The sequence below is a fragment of the Pelodiscus sinensis genome, chromosome 4, assembly GCF_049634645.1.
Source record: "Pelodiscus sinensis isolate JC-2024 chromosome 4, ASM4963464v1, whole genome shotgun sequence".
Classification (NCBI taxonomy): Eukaryota; Metazoa; Chordata; order Testudines; family Trionychidae; genus Pelodiscus; species Pelodiscus sinensis.
Genome location: NC_134714.1, coordinates 27,628,489 through 27,648,674, shown reverse-complemented (window position 1 = coordinate 27,648,674; position 20,186 = coordinate 27,628,489). Strand labels below are relative to the sequence as shown.

The following is a 20,186-nucleotide window of genomic DNA, read 5'->3' as shown; positions in this document are numbered from 1 at the left end:
AGGGAGCTCCTTGACTGCCCCTGCCCTGCTATGCTGCCACCTTGGCCCCTCGATCCAGGGACAAGCCTTCCCCACCTTGCTTTGCACCTGCCACAGTCCCATCAGGGACCAGCTCACTTGTCAACCCCACTGTGCCCTGATTGGGCAGGCAGATAGGCTCCACCTCAGCTCCTCCCAGCCTGGCTCTGCAGGAAGCAGATGAGTGCTGGGACAGGAAGGAGCGAGCGATAGGGGATGGTGGGGAGAGTAGTGAGCAGCGGGCAGGACCTGGGAAAAGGGAAGGGTGGGTTGGGATGTCAGGTTTTCAGTAGTTAGAAAGTTGGCAGAGTATTACTATTAGCACCCAAAAATGTGGCAGGGTTTGTATATTAAGACAGGTTCCTGCCTGAAAACTGGCAGTCTAAAACATAAAGGACAGACAAAAGACTAGGGGACAAGGAAAACTGAAGCTTCAGGAGGTATTGCAAACATCCTTGAAGTTTGAGGGATGTTTTGAAACCTTAAGTGCCAACTCCACGGGGACTGTGAGGTTGGAGCCCCCATGGGGAAAAATAAGTGGGTGCTCCCTGTTCTGAACTCACCAGCAGCCAAGTTCCCCCTCCCCCAGTGCCTCTTGCCTCAGCAAACAGCTGTTTCTCTGTGTTTCGGAAGTTCCAGGAGGGAAGGGGAGGCACAGGAATGGGGCAGCCTGGGGGGAAGAGGAGGGGCAGGGGCTTAGGGAAAGAAATGGTATGGGCAGAAGTATAGAAGGGGTAGGGATGGGGCCTGAAGTGGAGTGAGGGGTCAAGTACATTCTGCCTAGTGGGGAAGATGGCACCTATGTTTGAAACTCAGTGTTTTGATGTATTCCCGTTTGAAATGATTGCCTGAAGGACATTAAGGAAGTTCTCTATTTTGTCTATATGGACAAGATTGTTAGCAAGAGCTGGAAGAATTAGTTCTTTTTATTGTGTCTCCTTCAGTTTCTTTTTACATAACAGAGCCATCCCAACAGAAGGGATCTCACAAGGAAGAAACCAGAAGGGAACACCATCTATTGGAAGGCATGGGATGCATAGTCCTACGGATGGGGGTTCCACGGCCACCACGCCCAAAAGGAAACGACGGGTGGTGGTGGTCGGGGACTCCCTTCTAAGAGGGACTGAGCCATCCCTCTGCTGTCCGGATCTGGAATCTCGAGAGGTGTGCTGCTTACCGGGAGCTCGCATTCAGGATGTCACTGAGAGGCTTACCAAGCTGATCAAACCTTCGGATTGCTACCCCTCCCTGCTTCTCCACGTGGGAACTAATGATACAGCCAAGAATGATCTTGAGCGTGTTACTGCAGATTATGTAGCGCTAGGAAGAAGGATCCAAGAATTTGTAGCGCAAGTGGTATTCTCCTCCATCCTCCCTGTTGAAGGGAAAGGACTGGGCAGGGATCGTCGAATTGAGGACGTAAATGCGTGGTTGAGCAGATGGTGTCGCAGAGGGCTTTGGTTTCTTCGACCATGGGACTCTGTTCTGGGTGCAAGGATTGTTAGGAAGAGATGGGATCCACCTAACGAAGAGAGGAAGGAGCATCTTCGCGGGCAGGCTTGCAAACCTAGTGAGGAGGGCTTTAAACTAGGTTCATCGGGGGCCGGTGACCAAAACCCTGAAGGGAGTGGGAAAGTTGGATACCGGGAAGAAATGCAGAGAGGAAGGGGCAAGAAAGGAGGACCCATGTTTCGAATGGAGAAGATAGGACGATCAACTGGTTACCTGAAGTGTTTGTACACTAATGCGAGAAGCCTGGGCAACAAACAGGAAGAACTGGAGGCCCTGGCCCAGACCAAGAAATGATTTAATTGGGATAACAGAGACTTGGTGGGATGACTCGCATGACTGGAGCGCTGTCATGGAAGGGTATAGACTGTTCAGGAACAACAGGCAGGGGAGAAAAGGAGGAGGAGTTGCACTATATGTAAGAGAGCACTACGATTGCTCTGAACTCCAGTATAAAGAGGGAGAAAAACTGGTTGATAATCTATGGGTTAAGTTTAAAGGAGCAAACAACAGCATTGATGTTGTGGTTGGTGTTTGCTACAGGCTACCGAATCAGGTGGATGAGGTAGATGAGGCTTTCTTCGGACAACTGAGCGAAGCTTCCAGATCGCAGGCCCTGGTTCTCGTGGGGGACTTTAATCACCCTGACATCTGCTGGGAAACCTATTCGGCAGTACACAGGCAATCCAGGAAGTTTTTGGAGAATGTTGGGGATAACTTCTTGACACAGGTGCTGAAGGATCCGACCAGGGGCTGTGCGCAGCTTGACCTTCTGCTCACAAACAGGGAGGAACTAATAGGGGAAGTGGAGGTGGGTGACAACCTGGGAAGCAGTGATCATGAGATGGTAGATTTCAGGATCCTGACGAAAGGAAGAAAAGAGAGTAGTAAAATACACACCTGGGACTTCAAAAAAGCAGATTTTGACTCCCTCCGAGATCTGATGGGCAGAAACCCCTGGGATGTTAACATGAAGGGGAAAAGAGTCCAGGACAGCTGGCAGTATTTTAAAGAAGCCTTATTGAAGGCACAGAAAGAAACCATCCCGACGCGTAGCAAGAGAGGCAAACATGGTAGGAGACCGGACTGGCTTACAGGGGAAATCCTTGGTGAACTTAAGCACAAAAAGGAAGCTTACAAAGAGTGGAAACTTGGACAAATGACCAGGGAGGAGTTTAAAGGTATAGCTCGAGAATGCCGGGGGGTTATCAGGAAGGCGAAAGCGCAAATGGAATTGCGACTGGCTAATTATGTGAAGGATAACAAGAAAGGTTTCTACAGGCATGTTAACAAGAAGAAGGTGATCAGAGAGGGTGTGCGGCCCCTAATGGATGAAGGACGTAACCTAGTGACAGATGATGTGGGGAAAGCTGAAGTACTCAATGCTTTCTTTGCCTCTGTATTCACGGACAAAGTCGGCTCCTGGACTTCTGCGCCAAGGGACGCAAGATGGGATGAAGATGGACAGCCCGTGGAGGGTAAAGAACAGGTTAGGAACTATTTAGAAAAGCTAAACGTACATAAATCCATGGGTCCGGACTTAGTGCATCCGAGGGTAATGAGGGAGTTGGCAAATGTCATTGTGGAACCTTTGGCTATTATCTTTGAAAAGTCGTGGAGATCGGGAGAAATCCCGGATGACTGGAAAAAGGCAACTGTAGTGCCCATCTTCAAAAAAGGGAAGAAGGATGATCCAGGGAACTATAGGCCGGTCAGTCTTACCTCGGTTCCTGGAAAAATCATGGAAGGGATCCTTAAGGAATCCATATTGAGGCACTTGGATGAGAGGAAAGTGATTAGGAATAGTCAGCATGGATTCACGAAGGGCAAGTCGTGCCTGACCAATCTGATTAGCTTCTATGATGAGGTAACTGCCTCGGTGGACATGGGGAAGTCAGTGGATGTTATATACCTTGACTTTAGCAAGGCTTTTGATACGGTCTCCCACAATATTCTTGCCAGCAAGTTAAGGGATTGTGATTGGATAAATGGACAGTAAGATGGATAGAAAGATGGCTAGAAGGCCGGGCCCAGCGGGTAGTGATCAATGGCTCGATGTCAGTATGGCGGTCGGTTTCTAGCGGAGTGCCCCAAGGTTCGGTTCTAGGACCGGTTTTGTTCAATATCTTTATTAATGATCTGGATGAGGGGATGGATTGCACCCTCAGCAAGTTTGCGGATGACACTAAGCTGGGGGGAGAGGTAGATACGCTTAAGGGCAAAGATAGGGTACAGAATGACTTAGACAAATTGGAGGATTGGGCAGCAAGAAATCTGATGAGGTTCAACAAGGACAAGTGTAGAGTCCTGCACTTGGGACGGAAGAATCCCAAGCATAGTTACAAGCTGGGGACAAACCGGTTAAGTAGTAGTTCTGCAGAAAAGGACCTGGGGGTTACAGTGGATGAGAAGCTAGATATGAGTCAACAGTGTGCCCTTGTAGCCAAGAAGGCTAATGGCATATTAGGTTGTATTAAGAGGAGCATTGCCAGCAGATCCAGAGATGTCATCATTCCCCTTTATTCGGCTTTGGTGAGGCCGCATCTGGAGTATTGTGTCCAGTTCTGGGCCCCCCCACTACAAAAAGGATGTGGACGCATTGGAGAGGGTCCAGTGGAGGGCAACCAAAATGATTAGGGGGCTGGAGCATATGACTTATGAAGAGAGGCTGAGGGACTTGGGTCTGTTTAGTCTGCAGAAGCGAAGAGTGAGGGGGGATTTGATAGCAGCCTTCAACTTCCTGAGGGGAGGTTCCAAAGAGGATGCAGAAAGGCTGATCTCAGTAGTGACAGATGGCAGAACAAGGAGCAGTGGTCTCAAGTTGTGGTGGGAGAGGTCCAGGTTGGATATTAGGAAAAACTATTTCACTAGGAGGGTGGTGAAGCACTTGAATGGGTTACCTAGGGAAGTAGTGGAGTCTCCATCCCTAGAGGTGTTTAAGTCTCGGCTTGACAAAGCCCTGGTCGGGTTGATTTAGTTGGAATTGGTCCTGCCTAGAGCAGGGGGCTGGACTTGATGACCTTCTGAGGTCTCTTCCAGTTCTATGATTCTATGATTCTATGAACAGTCATTTACTAGCCAGTGATACAGAATTTGCTCTTTCATCACAAATGCTAACTACACAAAACATTTTTTTCTGACAAAACATGTTACTATTGGAAAATATCATTGTCTGAAGAAACATGTCAATTACAACATGTGCTTAAAAAAATTGGGAAAATGGTATTGATATGGTCAAACGTTTTAACTTCATTTTTTAATATTTTAGACTTTAAAAATTAATTATAAAAAAATCTCATTTTCTGTTTCAAAGTGGCATTTTGATCTGAATGTTGCTTATTTTTTACTTTTACTTTTTTTCTGATCAACCCAAAAAAATTTTAATTATGTTTTTCTGACAATTGAGAGGTTTTTTTCAGAAAAGGAAATCCTGGTTCCTTCGCAACTCTGTTGCTAACATTGTGCGTTTTCAAATGTTCTAAAAGTACTTTGGATAGATTTTAATTATGTTGAGTTCAACAACTTAAATGCATCCATTTCTTGATAGGCACGAAAGATGTGGAACCTGGAACATTAACATTTTCTAATGTTCCTCTATTCTGATCTATCAAAGAATAAAACATCATTGTAGGTAAGCAGTGCCACAACACTGCAAGGAGCACCAAAAAGTTAGAGATGAGGCATGATCCTTCCTATTGGGAAACATATTTTTGGTATCTTGGTGTCTGACTAGATTTTTCAGGCTGCTCAACTTCCTCATGGGATAGTCACATATTTTGTTCTACCTAGTCCTTAGGAGGATATATTGAGGAAATGGAACAGCTGACCTACAGCTGGGTGGAACCATGAATGGACTATGCCTCCTTAATATGGCACTTCTAGCTGGCAGATCCAGACAAGGGCTAAATCAAGAATAGGAGTTGTGGCTCAGGATACCATTTGGTTTGATTTGATTTTACAGTCCCTGCAGCTGCAAGTACAGGAGAGAGGAGGCAGGATAAACAAAAGTAAGTTCAGGGTGTGGAACAAGCAGTTTGTTTTCACAGGCCTCTTCCAGCAGTTCCGTCAGCCTTGAATACAGGCTATGTGTTCAGAGCCCTTCTGCCTCCTTTTCTTAATGGAGCCAGCTGTCTCCTGGATCAGTCAGCAAGGTCACATTAACCTCATGGTGAACAGGACTAGGGTACAGCAATTGTAGGATCACCATTCGGCAGTAGTGTCCAAATATGTAAAGATGAGAGTCATAATAGGTGAAGGGAACTAGCCAGCTCAGAGAGCTGACTTCTGCATCTTTTGCTTTGCCAGTCTAGGAGAGGAGCTACAAGTGCATGCTGGCTATGTGCCTGCAGGAGAACCATGCCAGCAAGGAAATGGTATATGAACAAGAGAATCTGTGAGAAGAGGAGGAAATGGACTGCTGCTGTCAGCTGTCTGAACAATGCATCTAGGAATGAATATAGGTTGTGTTTATGCAACATAGTTATGTATTGGGTTAATCTGGCTGTCTTAGTGGTGACGCCCATACGGACCCCGAATATGTAGCAATAATGGATTTTCACTGTTCCTTATGGTGTAGTGCCAGGATTTTAATAATTGTTGACTTGGTACATACATATTTTATAACATTGAGTATGAGTCTCTCTTTTTATAGGTTCACTTTTCCACACAGGGTAGGGGAGAAATGAAAGGATTAGAGAGGAGAAGGGTTTGCAGGGCTGGCGGAGTGAAGCTACATCAAATGGCTCCTGAAATCAGTGGATTTATCTTGTATATGCATTTGGGGCCTGATCCAATGCATTGTTGAAGTTAATGGAATTCTTATCCAAAGATCAAAGCTTTGTTTTTTTAACCCCATATGTTGTTATGTGCCTAACAGGCTGTTTAATCTATTGCTATTTCATTGAATAGAATATGAGAGTGTTTGGCTATCATTAGCAGAGATGGAAGTGAATGTATATATTTCAACACAGGTGAAGTTCAAAATTAATTAGTAAATGTCCAGAATTTATTACTAATTGGATTGTTGAGTGAACAAACAACAAAAATCTGTCCACTGCAAATGGTGATGTTTGACGCAGTTTTGGTGCTTCTCACAAAGGCTGGATGAATTTCAGAGGGTAAGTATTGAACGAATGGAATCTAGAAAGAGTTAATCTTTATGGGTTTAAAACAAAGACATTTTAAAAACCCCACTGTGTAGCCTATGTTGACCATTGTATGAACCAGCTAGTACAAGGAATAATAATGTCTTGTAGGTTAGTTCAAACTCAGTGCACTGCTCATAAAACATTAACCAGCTGAGCCTCAGTGATGCCACACTAACAAGCTAATACAGCTTAGCTCTGTTTCAGCAAAGAAACATATAGCTATTCCATGCAGATTGAACAGCTATCAAACTATCTGGTTGATGCATTTTATATAGTGTTGGTCATATTATAAAGGCAGACTGGGATACATTTGCTTACTGAGGGGAGTAATTGCTAGCACATCAGCACTACTGTAAGTAATGACACAAAATATCTGCCTCATTGTCAGAAACTCTGAGACGGCCATAAGAGTTATATCTACAAATATACCCAGAAAGTAAGGGCAATGACCTAATCATGGTATAGCCTTGCTGACAACATCAATATATGAAATCATTCTAAATATTCATTCCCTCATGGGAAAATAGATGCAGGAATCAAAGAAAATATTCAGCTTTCAGAGAGAATGTTTCAAGGGGAAATTAAATTGTATATTACAGCTCAGCTTTTTCCTTCATGGATATTTTCTTCAAAACCATATGTTTTCAGACCCACTGCAAGAACTGAGGAGTAAAGAATACACTAATGATGCATTGATTTTCATAAGAATTGTAACTCATTTTTCTTCAGCTCAGCATTTTCTTTCCCTATTTATTTTCTTCCTTCCCCTTCATCTTTATGTTGCCTTAGATATTTCAGAATCAAAGAGGGACATGACATAGAAGAAGAAATGTGATGTGTGTTCTATAGATTTCTACTGAATCTCTTGTTTATATGAACACATTCCCTCTCTCTCAGGACCCAGAAAAAGAACTAGAAATCCGGTGGGCCCAAGATCCTTCATAAACGTAAAAAAGATTGATGGAGTAGGGGGACAAAAATGTAGCATTACTTCTCCCAATCCTCATCTTTTATACACTTCATAATGGGTCACTGCAAGCCCTTCAAACAGTCTGATGAGCTTATGTGCCATGTGCTACTCTCAGACGTTGAAAACAGTCCATTTGCATGTTGTGTGGTACTGCAGGGTTCTGAGTTGACATTAGTTGCAGTGCTGTGCATGTCTGCCCTGCCCACATACCGTGACTGGTACTTATGTAATCCATTCACTTAATAGGGAGCTATCTCTTTAAGAGATCCCTATGGGGGAGGTAGGAGTGAGATGAGTGTTACTGTTGCTGTGCACATTCAGCACTCCACCCAGAAGCTTCTGGAGTTGGGTCTCCTAGTTTGGGGTCAGACTTCATGAGCAAGGAGGCTGGGCAGATGCTTTTCTAAGGCCTGTGAGAGCTGGAAGAAGCTAAGCCAGGAGCAAAGAACTGGCTGCTGTTCCTCACTCTGCAGCACGAAGTGATGTTGTTAACTGTCTACCAGGGATCATGGGCAATGCTACTTAGAGCTAGGAAAACCTGGGAGGGGAAATAACTTCTGTGTTAATTGTCTGCTTTAAAAGCTGTTTTGATTTTAGCCAAACTGTTCTAGTTCACTTTCTCAGTGGGATTCTTCAGCTCCTCTTCAAATGTATCAGTGAGGAAAGAGTCATTTCTATTTTGTAGTTCTCCGTTTTTGTATTTTCTTGTAACAGGTTTTTTTAAGCCTGTTCACTTGTGAGCTAACTGACCAGTGAGCTAGCTGCCCCTAGCAGAGAAAGAGTCTACCTAGACTCCAACTGAGGATTCCCTACAATCAAGTGGTGAGACCATCCAGACTCAGCATATGGTGCAGATTTGATATCAGAGGCACAAACTGAGGCTTTGGTAAACTAAATCTAAGCTTTTGGGACCGCTCAGTCTTTTCTTACTGTGTTTGTGTGGACAACTATTCAAATTTCACTTTTAATTTTCTCTTTACTTATGTTTACTGTAACTATAGACATTTGTGGGTTATAAAATAGCTGTGCTCTGTTGTAAGAATTAGATTATTTGTTTCTTCATAAGATTTTATAAAATTATTTAATTAAATTCATTTCTTTAGTGTCTTCTGACCTTGAATGTAGGGAGGCTGACCCTGGACAATCTTTGCTGAAATTTCTTACAGATTGAACTCTGGGTCTCCCGTACCCAGAGGTGTGGGGGTTTCTTTTAGACACTGGAGAAGGGCAGTGAAGTCTAGCCCACCCAAGGTTACACTTACACGGCAGTAGCAGCAACATGTGTCCTCAGGTCCTTGCATCTTCTCATATTCAAATAATGAATAATCTAAGTCTAGTCACTGGTCCCTTTAAAATGGTTTAAAGTCATGCCCTTCAGATGAAGTGTGCTACAGATAGCATTACAAATGCACACTCACACAACAGTTCGTTCTTACTCTGTAGAATGAGCATTACAGTGGCTATTTCCATTAAAATCAAATGTGCTCCACGTTCCACTTTTAGAGCAGACCACGTTGAAAGCAGGACTGCCATTTACAGCTTGGAGTGTTACTGATCATAGCTTACCTGTATTAAACACATTTCATCTCAGAAAATCCCCATCATGCTTTATGAATGATGGGCCAAATTCTGCAAAGCAGGTTGAATAGAGGGCCAAGGGAGAAGTAGCTGTTCCACACTAAGCTGCTTCTCTGGAGCTCAGCTGTACAAGACAAGAGGGATGTAGCTGGCTGTGCAGGTGAGAAGTCAAATCCACATAGCTAGGAGGTGAGGGTGAAGAGCTCCCCTTCCAGTTGAATGGGACTTGACATTTGAGGCAATGTAAGTTAATACTGCTAGAAGCAGTAGCCCTCTGTGGCACAGAAGAGCGAGAACGTGCACAGTGAGGGCCAAGGGCACCATGTGACAATGCTGCAGAGCATAAATAGGGGCCAGGATACTCCCAGAGACAGATCCCTTCCACATGGAAAACAGAGATCAACCAGATCTCCCCTGCAGACTGCTTCGGCACCTCTTGATGGTCATTTAGAATTTTGTGAATCATTTATTTTAGGGTTAGAGGATATTTGCTGATCAGTTTTAGGTGCTCTTTGGGTAATACAAAAAAATTGCTGTTTTTGGAATACTCGGTTCATTTCAGATGTTTTTGCAAAGCATCTTTTACTAAGTTTCCATTCTTCTGAAGTAAGAGAGTTGTATTATATATGGCCAGTCTTACAACATGCCGAGTGTCCTTGACTCCTAATGACTCCATTGGAAGCTGATGGTAGTGGGAAATTCTCCGCACCTTGCAAGATGAGACTTTGACACTAATAGTAATAATCCTTTATGAAGTAGGATGAGCACAGGGAGAGAACTATCCATTATTGCATCCTTCACAGAACGTGAAATGAGGTGTACCGGTAGTTCGGAATAGGCACCCTAGTCCGAACTACCTAGTTCGAGCCCCGTGTAGCCGTGCTGCACGGGGTTCGAAGCAGCGGGGATTTAAAAATGGCGGCTCCCCGCTTATGCTAATGAAGCCCGGGAAATTCAAATCCCGGGCTTCATTAGCAAGTGCGGTATGCATACATTACCCCGCTAGTTCGAACTAGCGGGGTAGTGTAGACATACCCCCAGTTATGTTAATCCTTTTGAATCATAACCATGTGTTCTGGGACAGTAGTTTGTATTTTACTGTCTTTGGAGATGGTTAATGTGGCATGGTCAAACACATTTGAATTGCCTTTTCAGTGGTGCTCTCAGGTTTGATTAATTAACTGTAATTTTATGTAAAGTACAGGTTGAACCTCTGGTCTGCGACTCTCTGATCCCGCATCATCCATGGTCTGGCAGGAGCCCCAACGATGGACTGGCAGCTAGGGACAATAGAGCTCTGGTGGCCAGAGGGGGCCAGTGGCCAAAGGCAGGGATCCCCACCAGCTGGAATGAGGCTGGTGACCGGGGGCAGGAAGCCCCATCAGCCAGAGCGAGGCCAGCAGCCAGATATCCGGCAGCCAGAGCCTGGCAACCTGAGTAGGACCAGTGGCGGGGGGCAAGGAATTCCACCATCCAAAGCAAGGCCAGCAGCCAGAGCCCCGCCAGCGGGAGTCTGGGCAATAGTGCTTCAGCAAGCAGGCCAGAGGCAGTGGAACCCTTGCAAGCAGGTCAGGGCAGTGCGGTGGCCAGGGCCGGGGACCAAGAGAGGAGCCTGAAGGCCTGACCTCTCTAGGGTTGCCAGGTGTCCGGTTTTGAACCAGACAGTCCAGTAGTTGAGCTGTCTGTTCAGGAAACAAATTGAGAAAATAGAAATGTCCAGTATTTTCTAAATAAGATGTCAAGTGTGTCTGGTATTTTTGTTGAAACCATCTGGTAACCCTACCTCCCTTGGTCCGGCAAATTCCCTTGAGGGTGCCAGATGAGGGAGGTCCAACCTGTACTTAGATAGAAAAAAGGTTTTAATTGATCATTTTATTCCCCAAGTCAGGAAGAAGAAGCATCCATTTTAATATTATTCAGCCTTATCCCATACATAAAGTTCATGTCATGCTGCTCTAGGAGAGAAGTTGTGGATAAAGTCAACTCCGGATTCAAAAAATGCCTGTTATACCAGGGATAAAATTAGTTTGTCATCCTCGTAGTTAACCCCAGGGTATATTTGGCCTGATTGTTAATATTTAGGCACTAATTAATATTGCATAAACTTGTCCTCTCACTTCAGTTGCATTCTTCTATCCATTAGCTGAGCTAATCTACTCAAATATTTTATCGTGTTGAAAACATTCTACCCAAGTTGTCTTCCTCTAAGGCCACTGACTTTTAGGCTATGTCTACACTGCAAAGAAAAGCCGGAAAAAGATACACAAATTGCGAAATGCAATTTGCATATACTTTTCTGCTTTTCTTCCAAAAGAGGCTTTTCCGACATTTGGCCCATCTACACGAGGCCAAATGTCAGGAAAAAACCCTCTTTCGGAACATCCCTTCTTCCTTATAAAAGAGGACTTACAGGGATGCCAAAAAAACCTGTACGCTTTTCCGACTTTCGGAAAAGCAAACGCATTTCTTGGATGCAGCAGACCTTTTTCTGGATACCTCTGGTACCCCAGAAAAGCTCTGTAGTTTAGACATATCCTTATAGTCTTAAGCACATGCTTAATTTGAAGCCGTAAGTACATGCTTAATTTGTTTAAAATTCAGCATATGCATAAGCGGTGTACAGATTCAGGGCTTAATCAAATATTAAGAGATTCCCTCCGTTTTTCAATTTTGGGTCCCATCTAATACCATTTTATTCATAACTTTCAGTTAAAGCTCTGGCTTCTTTGCAATGAAGTGAAAACCAGCTAAAGAGTATTTTTATTCATATGGTTTGTTTCAGCTGCCAATCAAGTAAGCTGCCCTGTGTTTTCCTTGGCCTGCCTCAGAGTCCTGATTATTAGGTCAGAACATATACAAAGTTCTGGAATAGATCTTTTTACTGCCCAGTGCACTAACTTGTTAGTACAGCAATGTATGTAAAGGCTATGGGGCAGTGTCTGATCCACAAGGAACATCTTGTTTTGATGCTTTGCCATCAGTCAGCCTTCCCACAGCAAAACCCACTGGAGGGATCTGTGGGTAGGGAAGGCATCTCAGTGGGCTCCCCTCATGATGCTTCCCCCAAAGAGTGCTAAGGGCAAGGGTGTCATTAGCAAGTTTGCCTTATGCAACAGACCATTCCACCCTGTGAAATGAGCAGGGGATACTGATGGCAGACGCTGGGGTTATGCGAAGGATCAGTTCATGGAGAGGACTTATTCCATGGCACCTGTTCTGGGGCCATGTCATGGGGTGGCTTCCCTTCGCCCCCTCCCGGGCCTACCGTTCGCCCCACACTCTACACCAGGCTGTAGCCTGGACCCGACTCTAGAGCCTAACGGGCTGCTCAACCAGAACTGGTCATACGGAAAGGCTCACTGGCCCTTTAAAGCAGGGTCTGCTGACCCACTGGCCAGAGTCAATATGCAAAGTCAGTAGCTGGCCCTTTAAGCCAGGGCCTGCTGGCCCCCCAGCCAGAGTCAATATACAGTCAGCAGCTGGACCTTTAAGCAGGGCTCACCAGCCCACTGGCCAGAGCCAATATGCAAAGTCAAGGGTAGGGGCTACACCCCTGGTAGGGGAACCCAGGCCCACCCTACTCCACCAGGTCCTGGCCCAGGGCCCTGTGAGTGGCAGGGGGACTCACCGCTCCTTTGGTAGGGAATCCATCCAAAATTCACCAAAGATTCCGGGGTGGGATAGCCACTTCCTACCTGGTCCGGCAAGACAGTATCCCACGAGCTCACCGGGTCCTCTACTTCCCTGGGGGCTGCTTCTCCCTCGTAGGCTGCAGGGGAGACATGCCAACTGGCTCCCGAGTTTCTGCTGTCTTCCCTCAGATTGGCTGACTGGTGCTGGTCAGGCAAGCCCTTCCGATTGGCGGGCTGGGGCTGCTCAGGAGCTCCCCTCTGATAGTCAGCCCAGACTGAGCCTCCCTCCAGCCTTTTATGCCAGGGCTGCAGTCTGAGCATGCCCAGCAGAGGTGTAGGGGCAGGGCTTCTTCAGCCAGGTGGGCCTGATTAAGTTCCGCCTTCACAGTGCGGGGCTGGTACACCCCATCACAGGCCCTTTGTGCTTCCTCCAGCTCTCTAGCAACATAGCTGCACAGGAAGGCTGGGCTGTACATAGCTCTGGAATTACTTACGGGAAATGTTCCCACCCTCTCATCCCTGTCCTGCCACTTTTCCAGATCTGGATCCAGAAACACATACATGCTTTCTGCAAGATCTAGGGGAAGGAGGAGTGAGGCACTGAGGCAGCACACAGCTCTCTACTGAACATGCATGGGAGGCTGCGTGTGCAGAGGGTATTATTCCACCTTCAGGGGGCTGATTAGTTTCTATATCCTAAGGACATGCGGTTCCATTCTTGGTAACCCCAGATTGTACCAGTTTAAGTGCATTCCAGCAAACTGAAGAGAAAAGAAATTAACTCAAGAAATTTGATTTATGGCTACTGATTTTCAAAACTGGCTAAGGGATTCATAGTTCCTATTGAAACAAATGGGAGTTGTCTGTCCATGTCCTCTAGGCAGCTGTGAAAATCACAGTCATGTAGTAGTTGTGTTTATTAATGTATTTATTAAACAATTAAAACACATTTCTGTTTACATGTACCTACCTTAGTAACAAGCTGGGCTATAAACACAACCAGACAATAGTGAAAGAAGCTTCTGTATGTGCCCAATTCCCCTGTGGGGCTACATCTAGACTGCAAGCTTCTTTCAAAAGAAGATTTTTCAGAAGAGATCTTCCGGAAAATTTTTTTTTGAAAGAGAGCATCTACACAGTAAAAGCACAACGAAAAAGCACAACAATTGGACACTATCTCACAATTCACTTGTGATTACTGTGGATGGAGTAGCCACCAGGGCACCTGTGCTTTTTCCTGGAGGCCTCTTCTTTCGAAAAAACACTCTCTTCCGCGTCCACACGCCTTTTTCCGAAAAAGCTACAGGAAGATTTTAATTGGGCTAACATTTTAAATTTTCTGCTGGTATTTTTTTTCCCAAAGCCTTCAGAGTTTGGCCTTAGGTCAGCAGTAACTTGATTCTTAAATGAATGAAGAGTCAAAAGATGTGTTGGAAGATCTGGTGATGTGGCTGAATTTCTTCTATAAGACTTAACGCAAGCTTGGGAATATGATTTAAATTGTTGTTAAGGAGGCGATGAATGAATCGGCCTTCTGAACTTTACTACCAGGCTGAGTGAGTGACTTGAAAAATTCATATCCTTAGATTTCGAATCATGCTCAGAATAATTGCCTTTTTATTGAGTGCTTTTGTTTAGCTCTGTGTACAATCTTGACACCTCTATTGCAAGGGACTCTCAGTCTTCTGCATCAGGGATGTCTATATGGTGGGGAGGAAAAGTGAAGCATGAAGTTTCCCACTTCCTTTGTATTTTCAGCAGACAGCAGAAAATAGTCGTATTTGGTTTCTGAACATATTGGGCCAGAATGTCAAAATAATTCCATTTATTATTCAGATTCACACTATCTTAGGGTTCTGTCTCTATCATCAGTTAAGGCTTCTGCAGCTTGATCAATGAATTTTCAGCATACTTGTTTGCATTTATGAATCCTCTGTCTCCACAAGGGTGCGTTCAGCATACGAATAAGCTTTGTAGGTTTCTTTCTCAGGACAACAAAACATTGAACTTCTGTCAGTAGCTATCATGGCAAAAGAAGAATGGTAAATGTATAGGGACTTTGGTGTTCTCTTTTATTGCCTGTAATTTATCAGGTCACTCATTGATTATACATCATGTGGGGCAAGAACACCACATAACATTTTCTGTTACATTATTTCTGCCTTCTACTAGTTTATTTCCTCTGAGCAGCACAATTCTGCCAGGTTTCTTTGTGTTGAGTTTTCATTCATGATGAAGTGATAGCCATTTTGTAAGCCACTGTCTATATTTTGACACCCAAGTGCCTGGAATTTAACTTTAATTTAGAACATGGAATGGGTGCCAGATCTCCTTGATTATATTCCTAGTGTTATCTCACTGCATCAGATATTTTTTGGCCTGCATTGCTCTGTTTGCACTGCCCTTAGCTCCTGTAATGGGGATACCCCTAGTAAATGTAAAGCTAGCAAATCTAGCTCTCCTAGGCTTTCCATTGCACAACCCCACTGTTGGAGGTGTGAAAGAGCCTTCAGTTCCTGTTCATGGCCTATACTTGCCTGCCTGAGTTTTGCCCATCTAGTGCTTCTTAAATAAACTCCACATGGGCTTTGGTTTTTGGGTCAACAATGCCCACTCTTCCAAGGTCTAATTTATTGACTTAAGATACAATGCAAAACTCATTGCTATAGATTCTCTTCTCCCCCTGAGTTTTCTCTCTACAGCTTTTCCCTGCAATGGCAGGCCTCTTTCAGCTCTATCTGACTAGAGCATTTTTCTAGGCTAAAAGAATTTGTTCTCTCTGGTCCTTAAACTTCTTCAGGCCTCTAGCTTCCAGGGCCAAACTTTCCCCCTTCTCCACCCAGGTCAGGGATATTTGGCAGCTGCAGCAGGGATATTAACTGCAGCTGTTCTGCAGCCTCTGCAACAACTTCTTCCTGTTGTCTGTCCCTAAGCATCCCTCCTCTCCTTATAGTTTCCTTCTGCACTGGTAGTGGAATCACCTGATAATCCCTGCTCAGAAGTATCAACTTTTAGTAACAAGGGCTGGTTGGCTTGTTCAGTCAGTGAAAGCTGAGAAGCAGGTGGTTGTTCTACTGCTCCCCTATTCCAGCCCTCCTATTTTGCATGATTGACCAAATAGAGGAGCAAAATTAAGTAGCCTAAAAAAGTAGCTGAGCAGCTACTCAATAGCATAGGATTATCCTGCGTGAGAGAAGTTAAAATACAGGCCTGGTTTTAAAAGTTCCTGATTTCCCATCACAGCCTGAGTTTACAGTCCACCCACCTCCATTCAGAAATTATATTGATGGGAATCATATAAATACCCACCTATACTAAAAGCAAACTATCTTTCTGATATACATGTATAATATCACATTTCCCCTGAAATGAAATTAATAGTGCTGATGGAAACGTTATGAAGTGCACATTTAAAATCTGCCTATGCTAGCAAAAGTGCAAAGATCCCGTCAAGATCATGCAAGCCATGGACAGATCCACTGTCTATTGTTTAATGTTAGGAATGTGTGCCTGGCAAAGGACATTCTTCCATATTTGATCATTGCATCCCCAACGTCATGCGTGTGAGAGCTGTGCAGTTTTGTCACAATGACCGGTAGTTAGTGCTTTGTATGAAAAGGTATATTAAGACCAAAAAAATAAAAAGTTGACCTTAAACTTTAATCTAATGTTGTCAACTCCTTCTTCACAGATTCCTGTTATGGGAGGAGCCTTCATGGACTCACCCAATGAGGACTTTGGTACAGAATACTCCTTGTTTAATTCATCGGCCAATGTCCATGCTGCTGCTTCAATTCAGAACCAGCAAGAAGAGACCTCCCGTTCCTCAAATGATGCCATATTGTTATGGATTGCGATCATAGCAACAATTGGAAACATTGTGGTTGTGGGAGTGGTGTATGCCTTCACATTCTAAGAAGACCAGAGAATGGAATGCTGCAGGAGTGGACAGTTACAAGCGTTTTTGTTGTGTGTGTTGGTGTGTGTGTGTATATATACATATAGCTATATAAATATATATAGGTAGACCCATTTTGTGTAGTTAGAGCTGCCACCGTACTGGAAATGAAGTGCAGGTTATTAAACTTGAACTTCAGTAGTAAAGTTTGGTCACATTTGCAAATTATGTGCAGGTGAAAGCTTTAATCAAGAATAGCCTATACATGTCATGTATTAATTTGATGTCAAAGGCCAGTGTTTATATGTGAAATACAAAATGAAAGTGGGATTTACATAGAAGGGTGCTTATTTCCTATTGGTTGGATTTTCTAGTACTTCTTCAGTTTCTTGTTTGTTCCTCTTACTGAGATTTTAATCTGCTTTGAGGATTGGTATTTCTATCACAACATTATATGAAAAATGCTTTGTATCTTATCCTCCAGGGAAGTCTAGTCATCTAGATGTGCAGATGCGTTGGATGGTAGGTGTTGGCTCAGTTGTAATTAGCAGTTTTTCAGGATTCTTGTGTTTGGAACTAGACTACACACAGTCCATCAGTTAAGTTTAAAGTGTTATTATGAATCTTAAGGCAGTGGCATGTAGGTGGATGGATGGTTTAACTAAGACTCCCCTTCTAAAGTCAATGAGCAGAGATGATAATCTGAGAGTTACTACTGAATCTGCTTGATATTTCTAGAAAAAGCCAAATAGAATATATAGGTACTGCAATCTGCACTCTAGAAGGAGCATTTCTGGTGTGTGTGTTTTAAATGGAAGGGGCAAAAGCTCCAATTTCAATCAGACTATTGGCAGCCAAAAATGATAATGATTATACTTCACTGGATTGACCCTTTCTAGAAAATAAAGACTATGGCTTTTTTTGGTTCATTATTCTGACATCCAAATTTTCCACAAAAGCCACATGGTCAATAAGCTTATATATGAATGAAATGACTTAAAGTGCAGACATTTTCCAGCCTAATTAACTGCCAGTGATTCAACTGTGGAACTGAACTAATCATGGAGTTGGCCAGATAACCATACTGTGCACATACAAAACCTCCCGTGGTCAATTGGGTACATGTGTTACATACAGAAGTGAGATATATGGAACATTGGAAGGCAACAGCAAAGGCAAATTGCTGATAGAACTTGACAAATGTTTACACTTAGGAATTAATATGTTTCTATGGCCTGATAATGGGAGGGAAAATGTAAGATAAATTGTGGTAGCAATTTTATACAAATATTTGTATTCAGTGTTGAATTAATGGGTAATATCTTTGTTGTATTTATTGTATTTATCTTGTGAGCAATGATTTCTAAGGGCTGTATCCATTCAAAATACTCTGTAGCCTTCGTTGCCAAAGGAAGGGTATATATCTTCAGTCAAAGCTCCTATGAGCTGTAAAAATCTGTCCCATTTCTCATTCTCTTTAACATGACAGATATGAGTTTAGAGAAATGGCAGCAGATAAATACTTTAAACAAAACCTCTTTGTACTGGTCCTACAATTGACAGGTACTTCTTTTGCTGTTATATGTATCTTGGATTCTGTCATTTTCACTTCAACTCATCTGATGAAGTGGGTCTTATCTACGGAAGTTCATTATCCTATATATTTTTGTTAGTCTCTCGGGGTGTGTCTAGACCCCATCCCTCTGTTGACAGAGGGATGCAGATTAGGCACATCGAAATTGCTAATGAAGCAGAGATTAGCATAAACATGGCTGCCGCTTTTTTTTTACATGGAGTTTGTCAACAAAAAGCAGCAGTCTAGATACGGATCTGTCGAAAACAAACTCTTTTTCGACAGAACCCGTGTTCCTCAAAAAATGATGTTTTTTGGTCCTAAGTGTGTTTGTGTTTCACATTGGCTTTCTGTTCTAACAGAGTAACATATGGTAGAACAGTTGAATGTCATGCCCTCAATTCTTTCAGGTGTGTCACTAGCATCATAATTGAATCAATTAGTTATTAATAAGATTTTTCAGTGCCTCAGTAAGGCTCTGTAGTGATGCTACATTGTGCAGTAAAACTGTTTTTGCATGGTTGAAAGTAAAGCATTTTTACCCTGATTAAAACCAGTTAGATAATATTGTATTTACCCAATGGGAATCTTTTGCTACTCTGTGAATTTGCCAGTAGAATGCTTCACTTAAACTTTTTAGAATTTTAATCTAATTGCAATTAGCAAAGTTTCTTTTCAATCACCCCAAGTATTGGACCAAATTGAAAAGGTAGTCAGCCATGAAAAAAATACTTGAGCATGAGTTTTAAAATGAGAGACACTGCCCTGTTGCCTTGTGCAAAAGAGATGCCCTACTTTCTTATGAAGTCAACCAGTTCTCCCTCTGTGTTCTTCATAAATATTTTCCATCATCAAAGTTCACTGGTTTCAGAGGGTGACATGCACAAGAGGGTATCTAAGGAAAATAGTTGCTCTGGCCACATCTCCCACTTCAAAAGACTGTAAATGTGCAGTTAGCACTGTGAATTCAAGAGATTTCCACAAAATAAAGGCAGGTGCTATGGGAATTGCAAGATTTAAAAATAACTCTCCAGATAAATATATATATTTGGACTGATGGATTAATAGTCTGGGCAATGTGTTCTCAAGCATATTAGGGATGGGCTTGCATTGAGACTGAATCCCATCAAACTATGTGGATATGCAGCTCTAGAACCAGATGTTATCTGTCCAGGTATTTGTAACAGGATCTCAATGTGGTCACTGAATCCAAGATCCAGATATGGATTGCAACTTCAGCACATGGGCCCTCTCTCTGTATTGGACCAAACCAAAATGTGGAATCCAAATACCTCCATATATTGGGGAACTTCAGATTTGGATCCAGTTCTGCATCCAAACATTTCAAAATGGACCCAACTCCCAATCCTGACTGGTGAGAGCAGCAGTTCTGGGAGAATGAGTAGGATCACGGCAGGTGCTTCTGCGTCAGGAACTCTGTTAGGGTATGTCTGCTCTTGCAGCCTATTTCAGAATAGGGCGGCAAATGTAGGCATTCGGAATTGCAAATCAAGCCCGGGATTTAAATATCCCACGCTTGATTTGCATCTTCCCAGCCAGGCGCCATTTTTTTTTTTTTTTTTTTTTTGAAATTTACAAGCACGGAATAACTGCCCACGTCTACACACGGCAGTGAAACGGGCATTCGAAATGAAGCCCTATTTCGGACTACCTGTTAAACCTCATTGCAGGAGGAATAACAGGTAGTTCGAAATAGGGCTTTATTTCGAACGTCCATTTCAGTGCCGCATATAGACGCGGGCAGTTATTCCGGGCTTGTAAATTTCAAAAAATGGCGCCCGGCCGGGAAGATGCAAATCAAGTGAGGGATATTTAAATCCCGGGCTTGATTTGCAATTCC

General features: G+C 43.5%; 1 protein-coding gene across 1 annotated transcript in view; it reads left to right on the top strand.

Moving 5' to 3' along the window:
* Nucleotides 1-19,820, top strand: part of C4H14orf132 (chromosome 4 C14orf132 homolog) — a 52,859-nt gene extending 33,039 nt beyond the window's left edge. Inside the window, exon 2 of the mRNA XM_075926629.1 lies at nt 16,546-19,820. Within this exon, the coding sequence (XP_075782744.1) occupies nt 16,546-16,770 (225 nt within the window). The 3' untranslated portion in view covers nt 16,771-19,820. The remainder of the gene's footprint in view (nt 1-16,545) is intronic.
* Nucleotides 19,821-20,186: the final 366 nt, after the last annotated feature.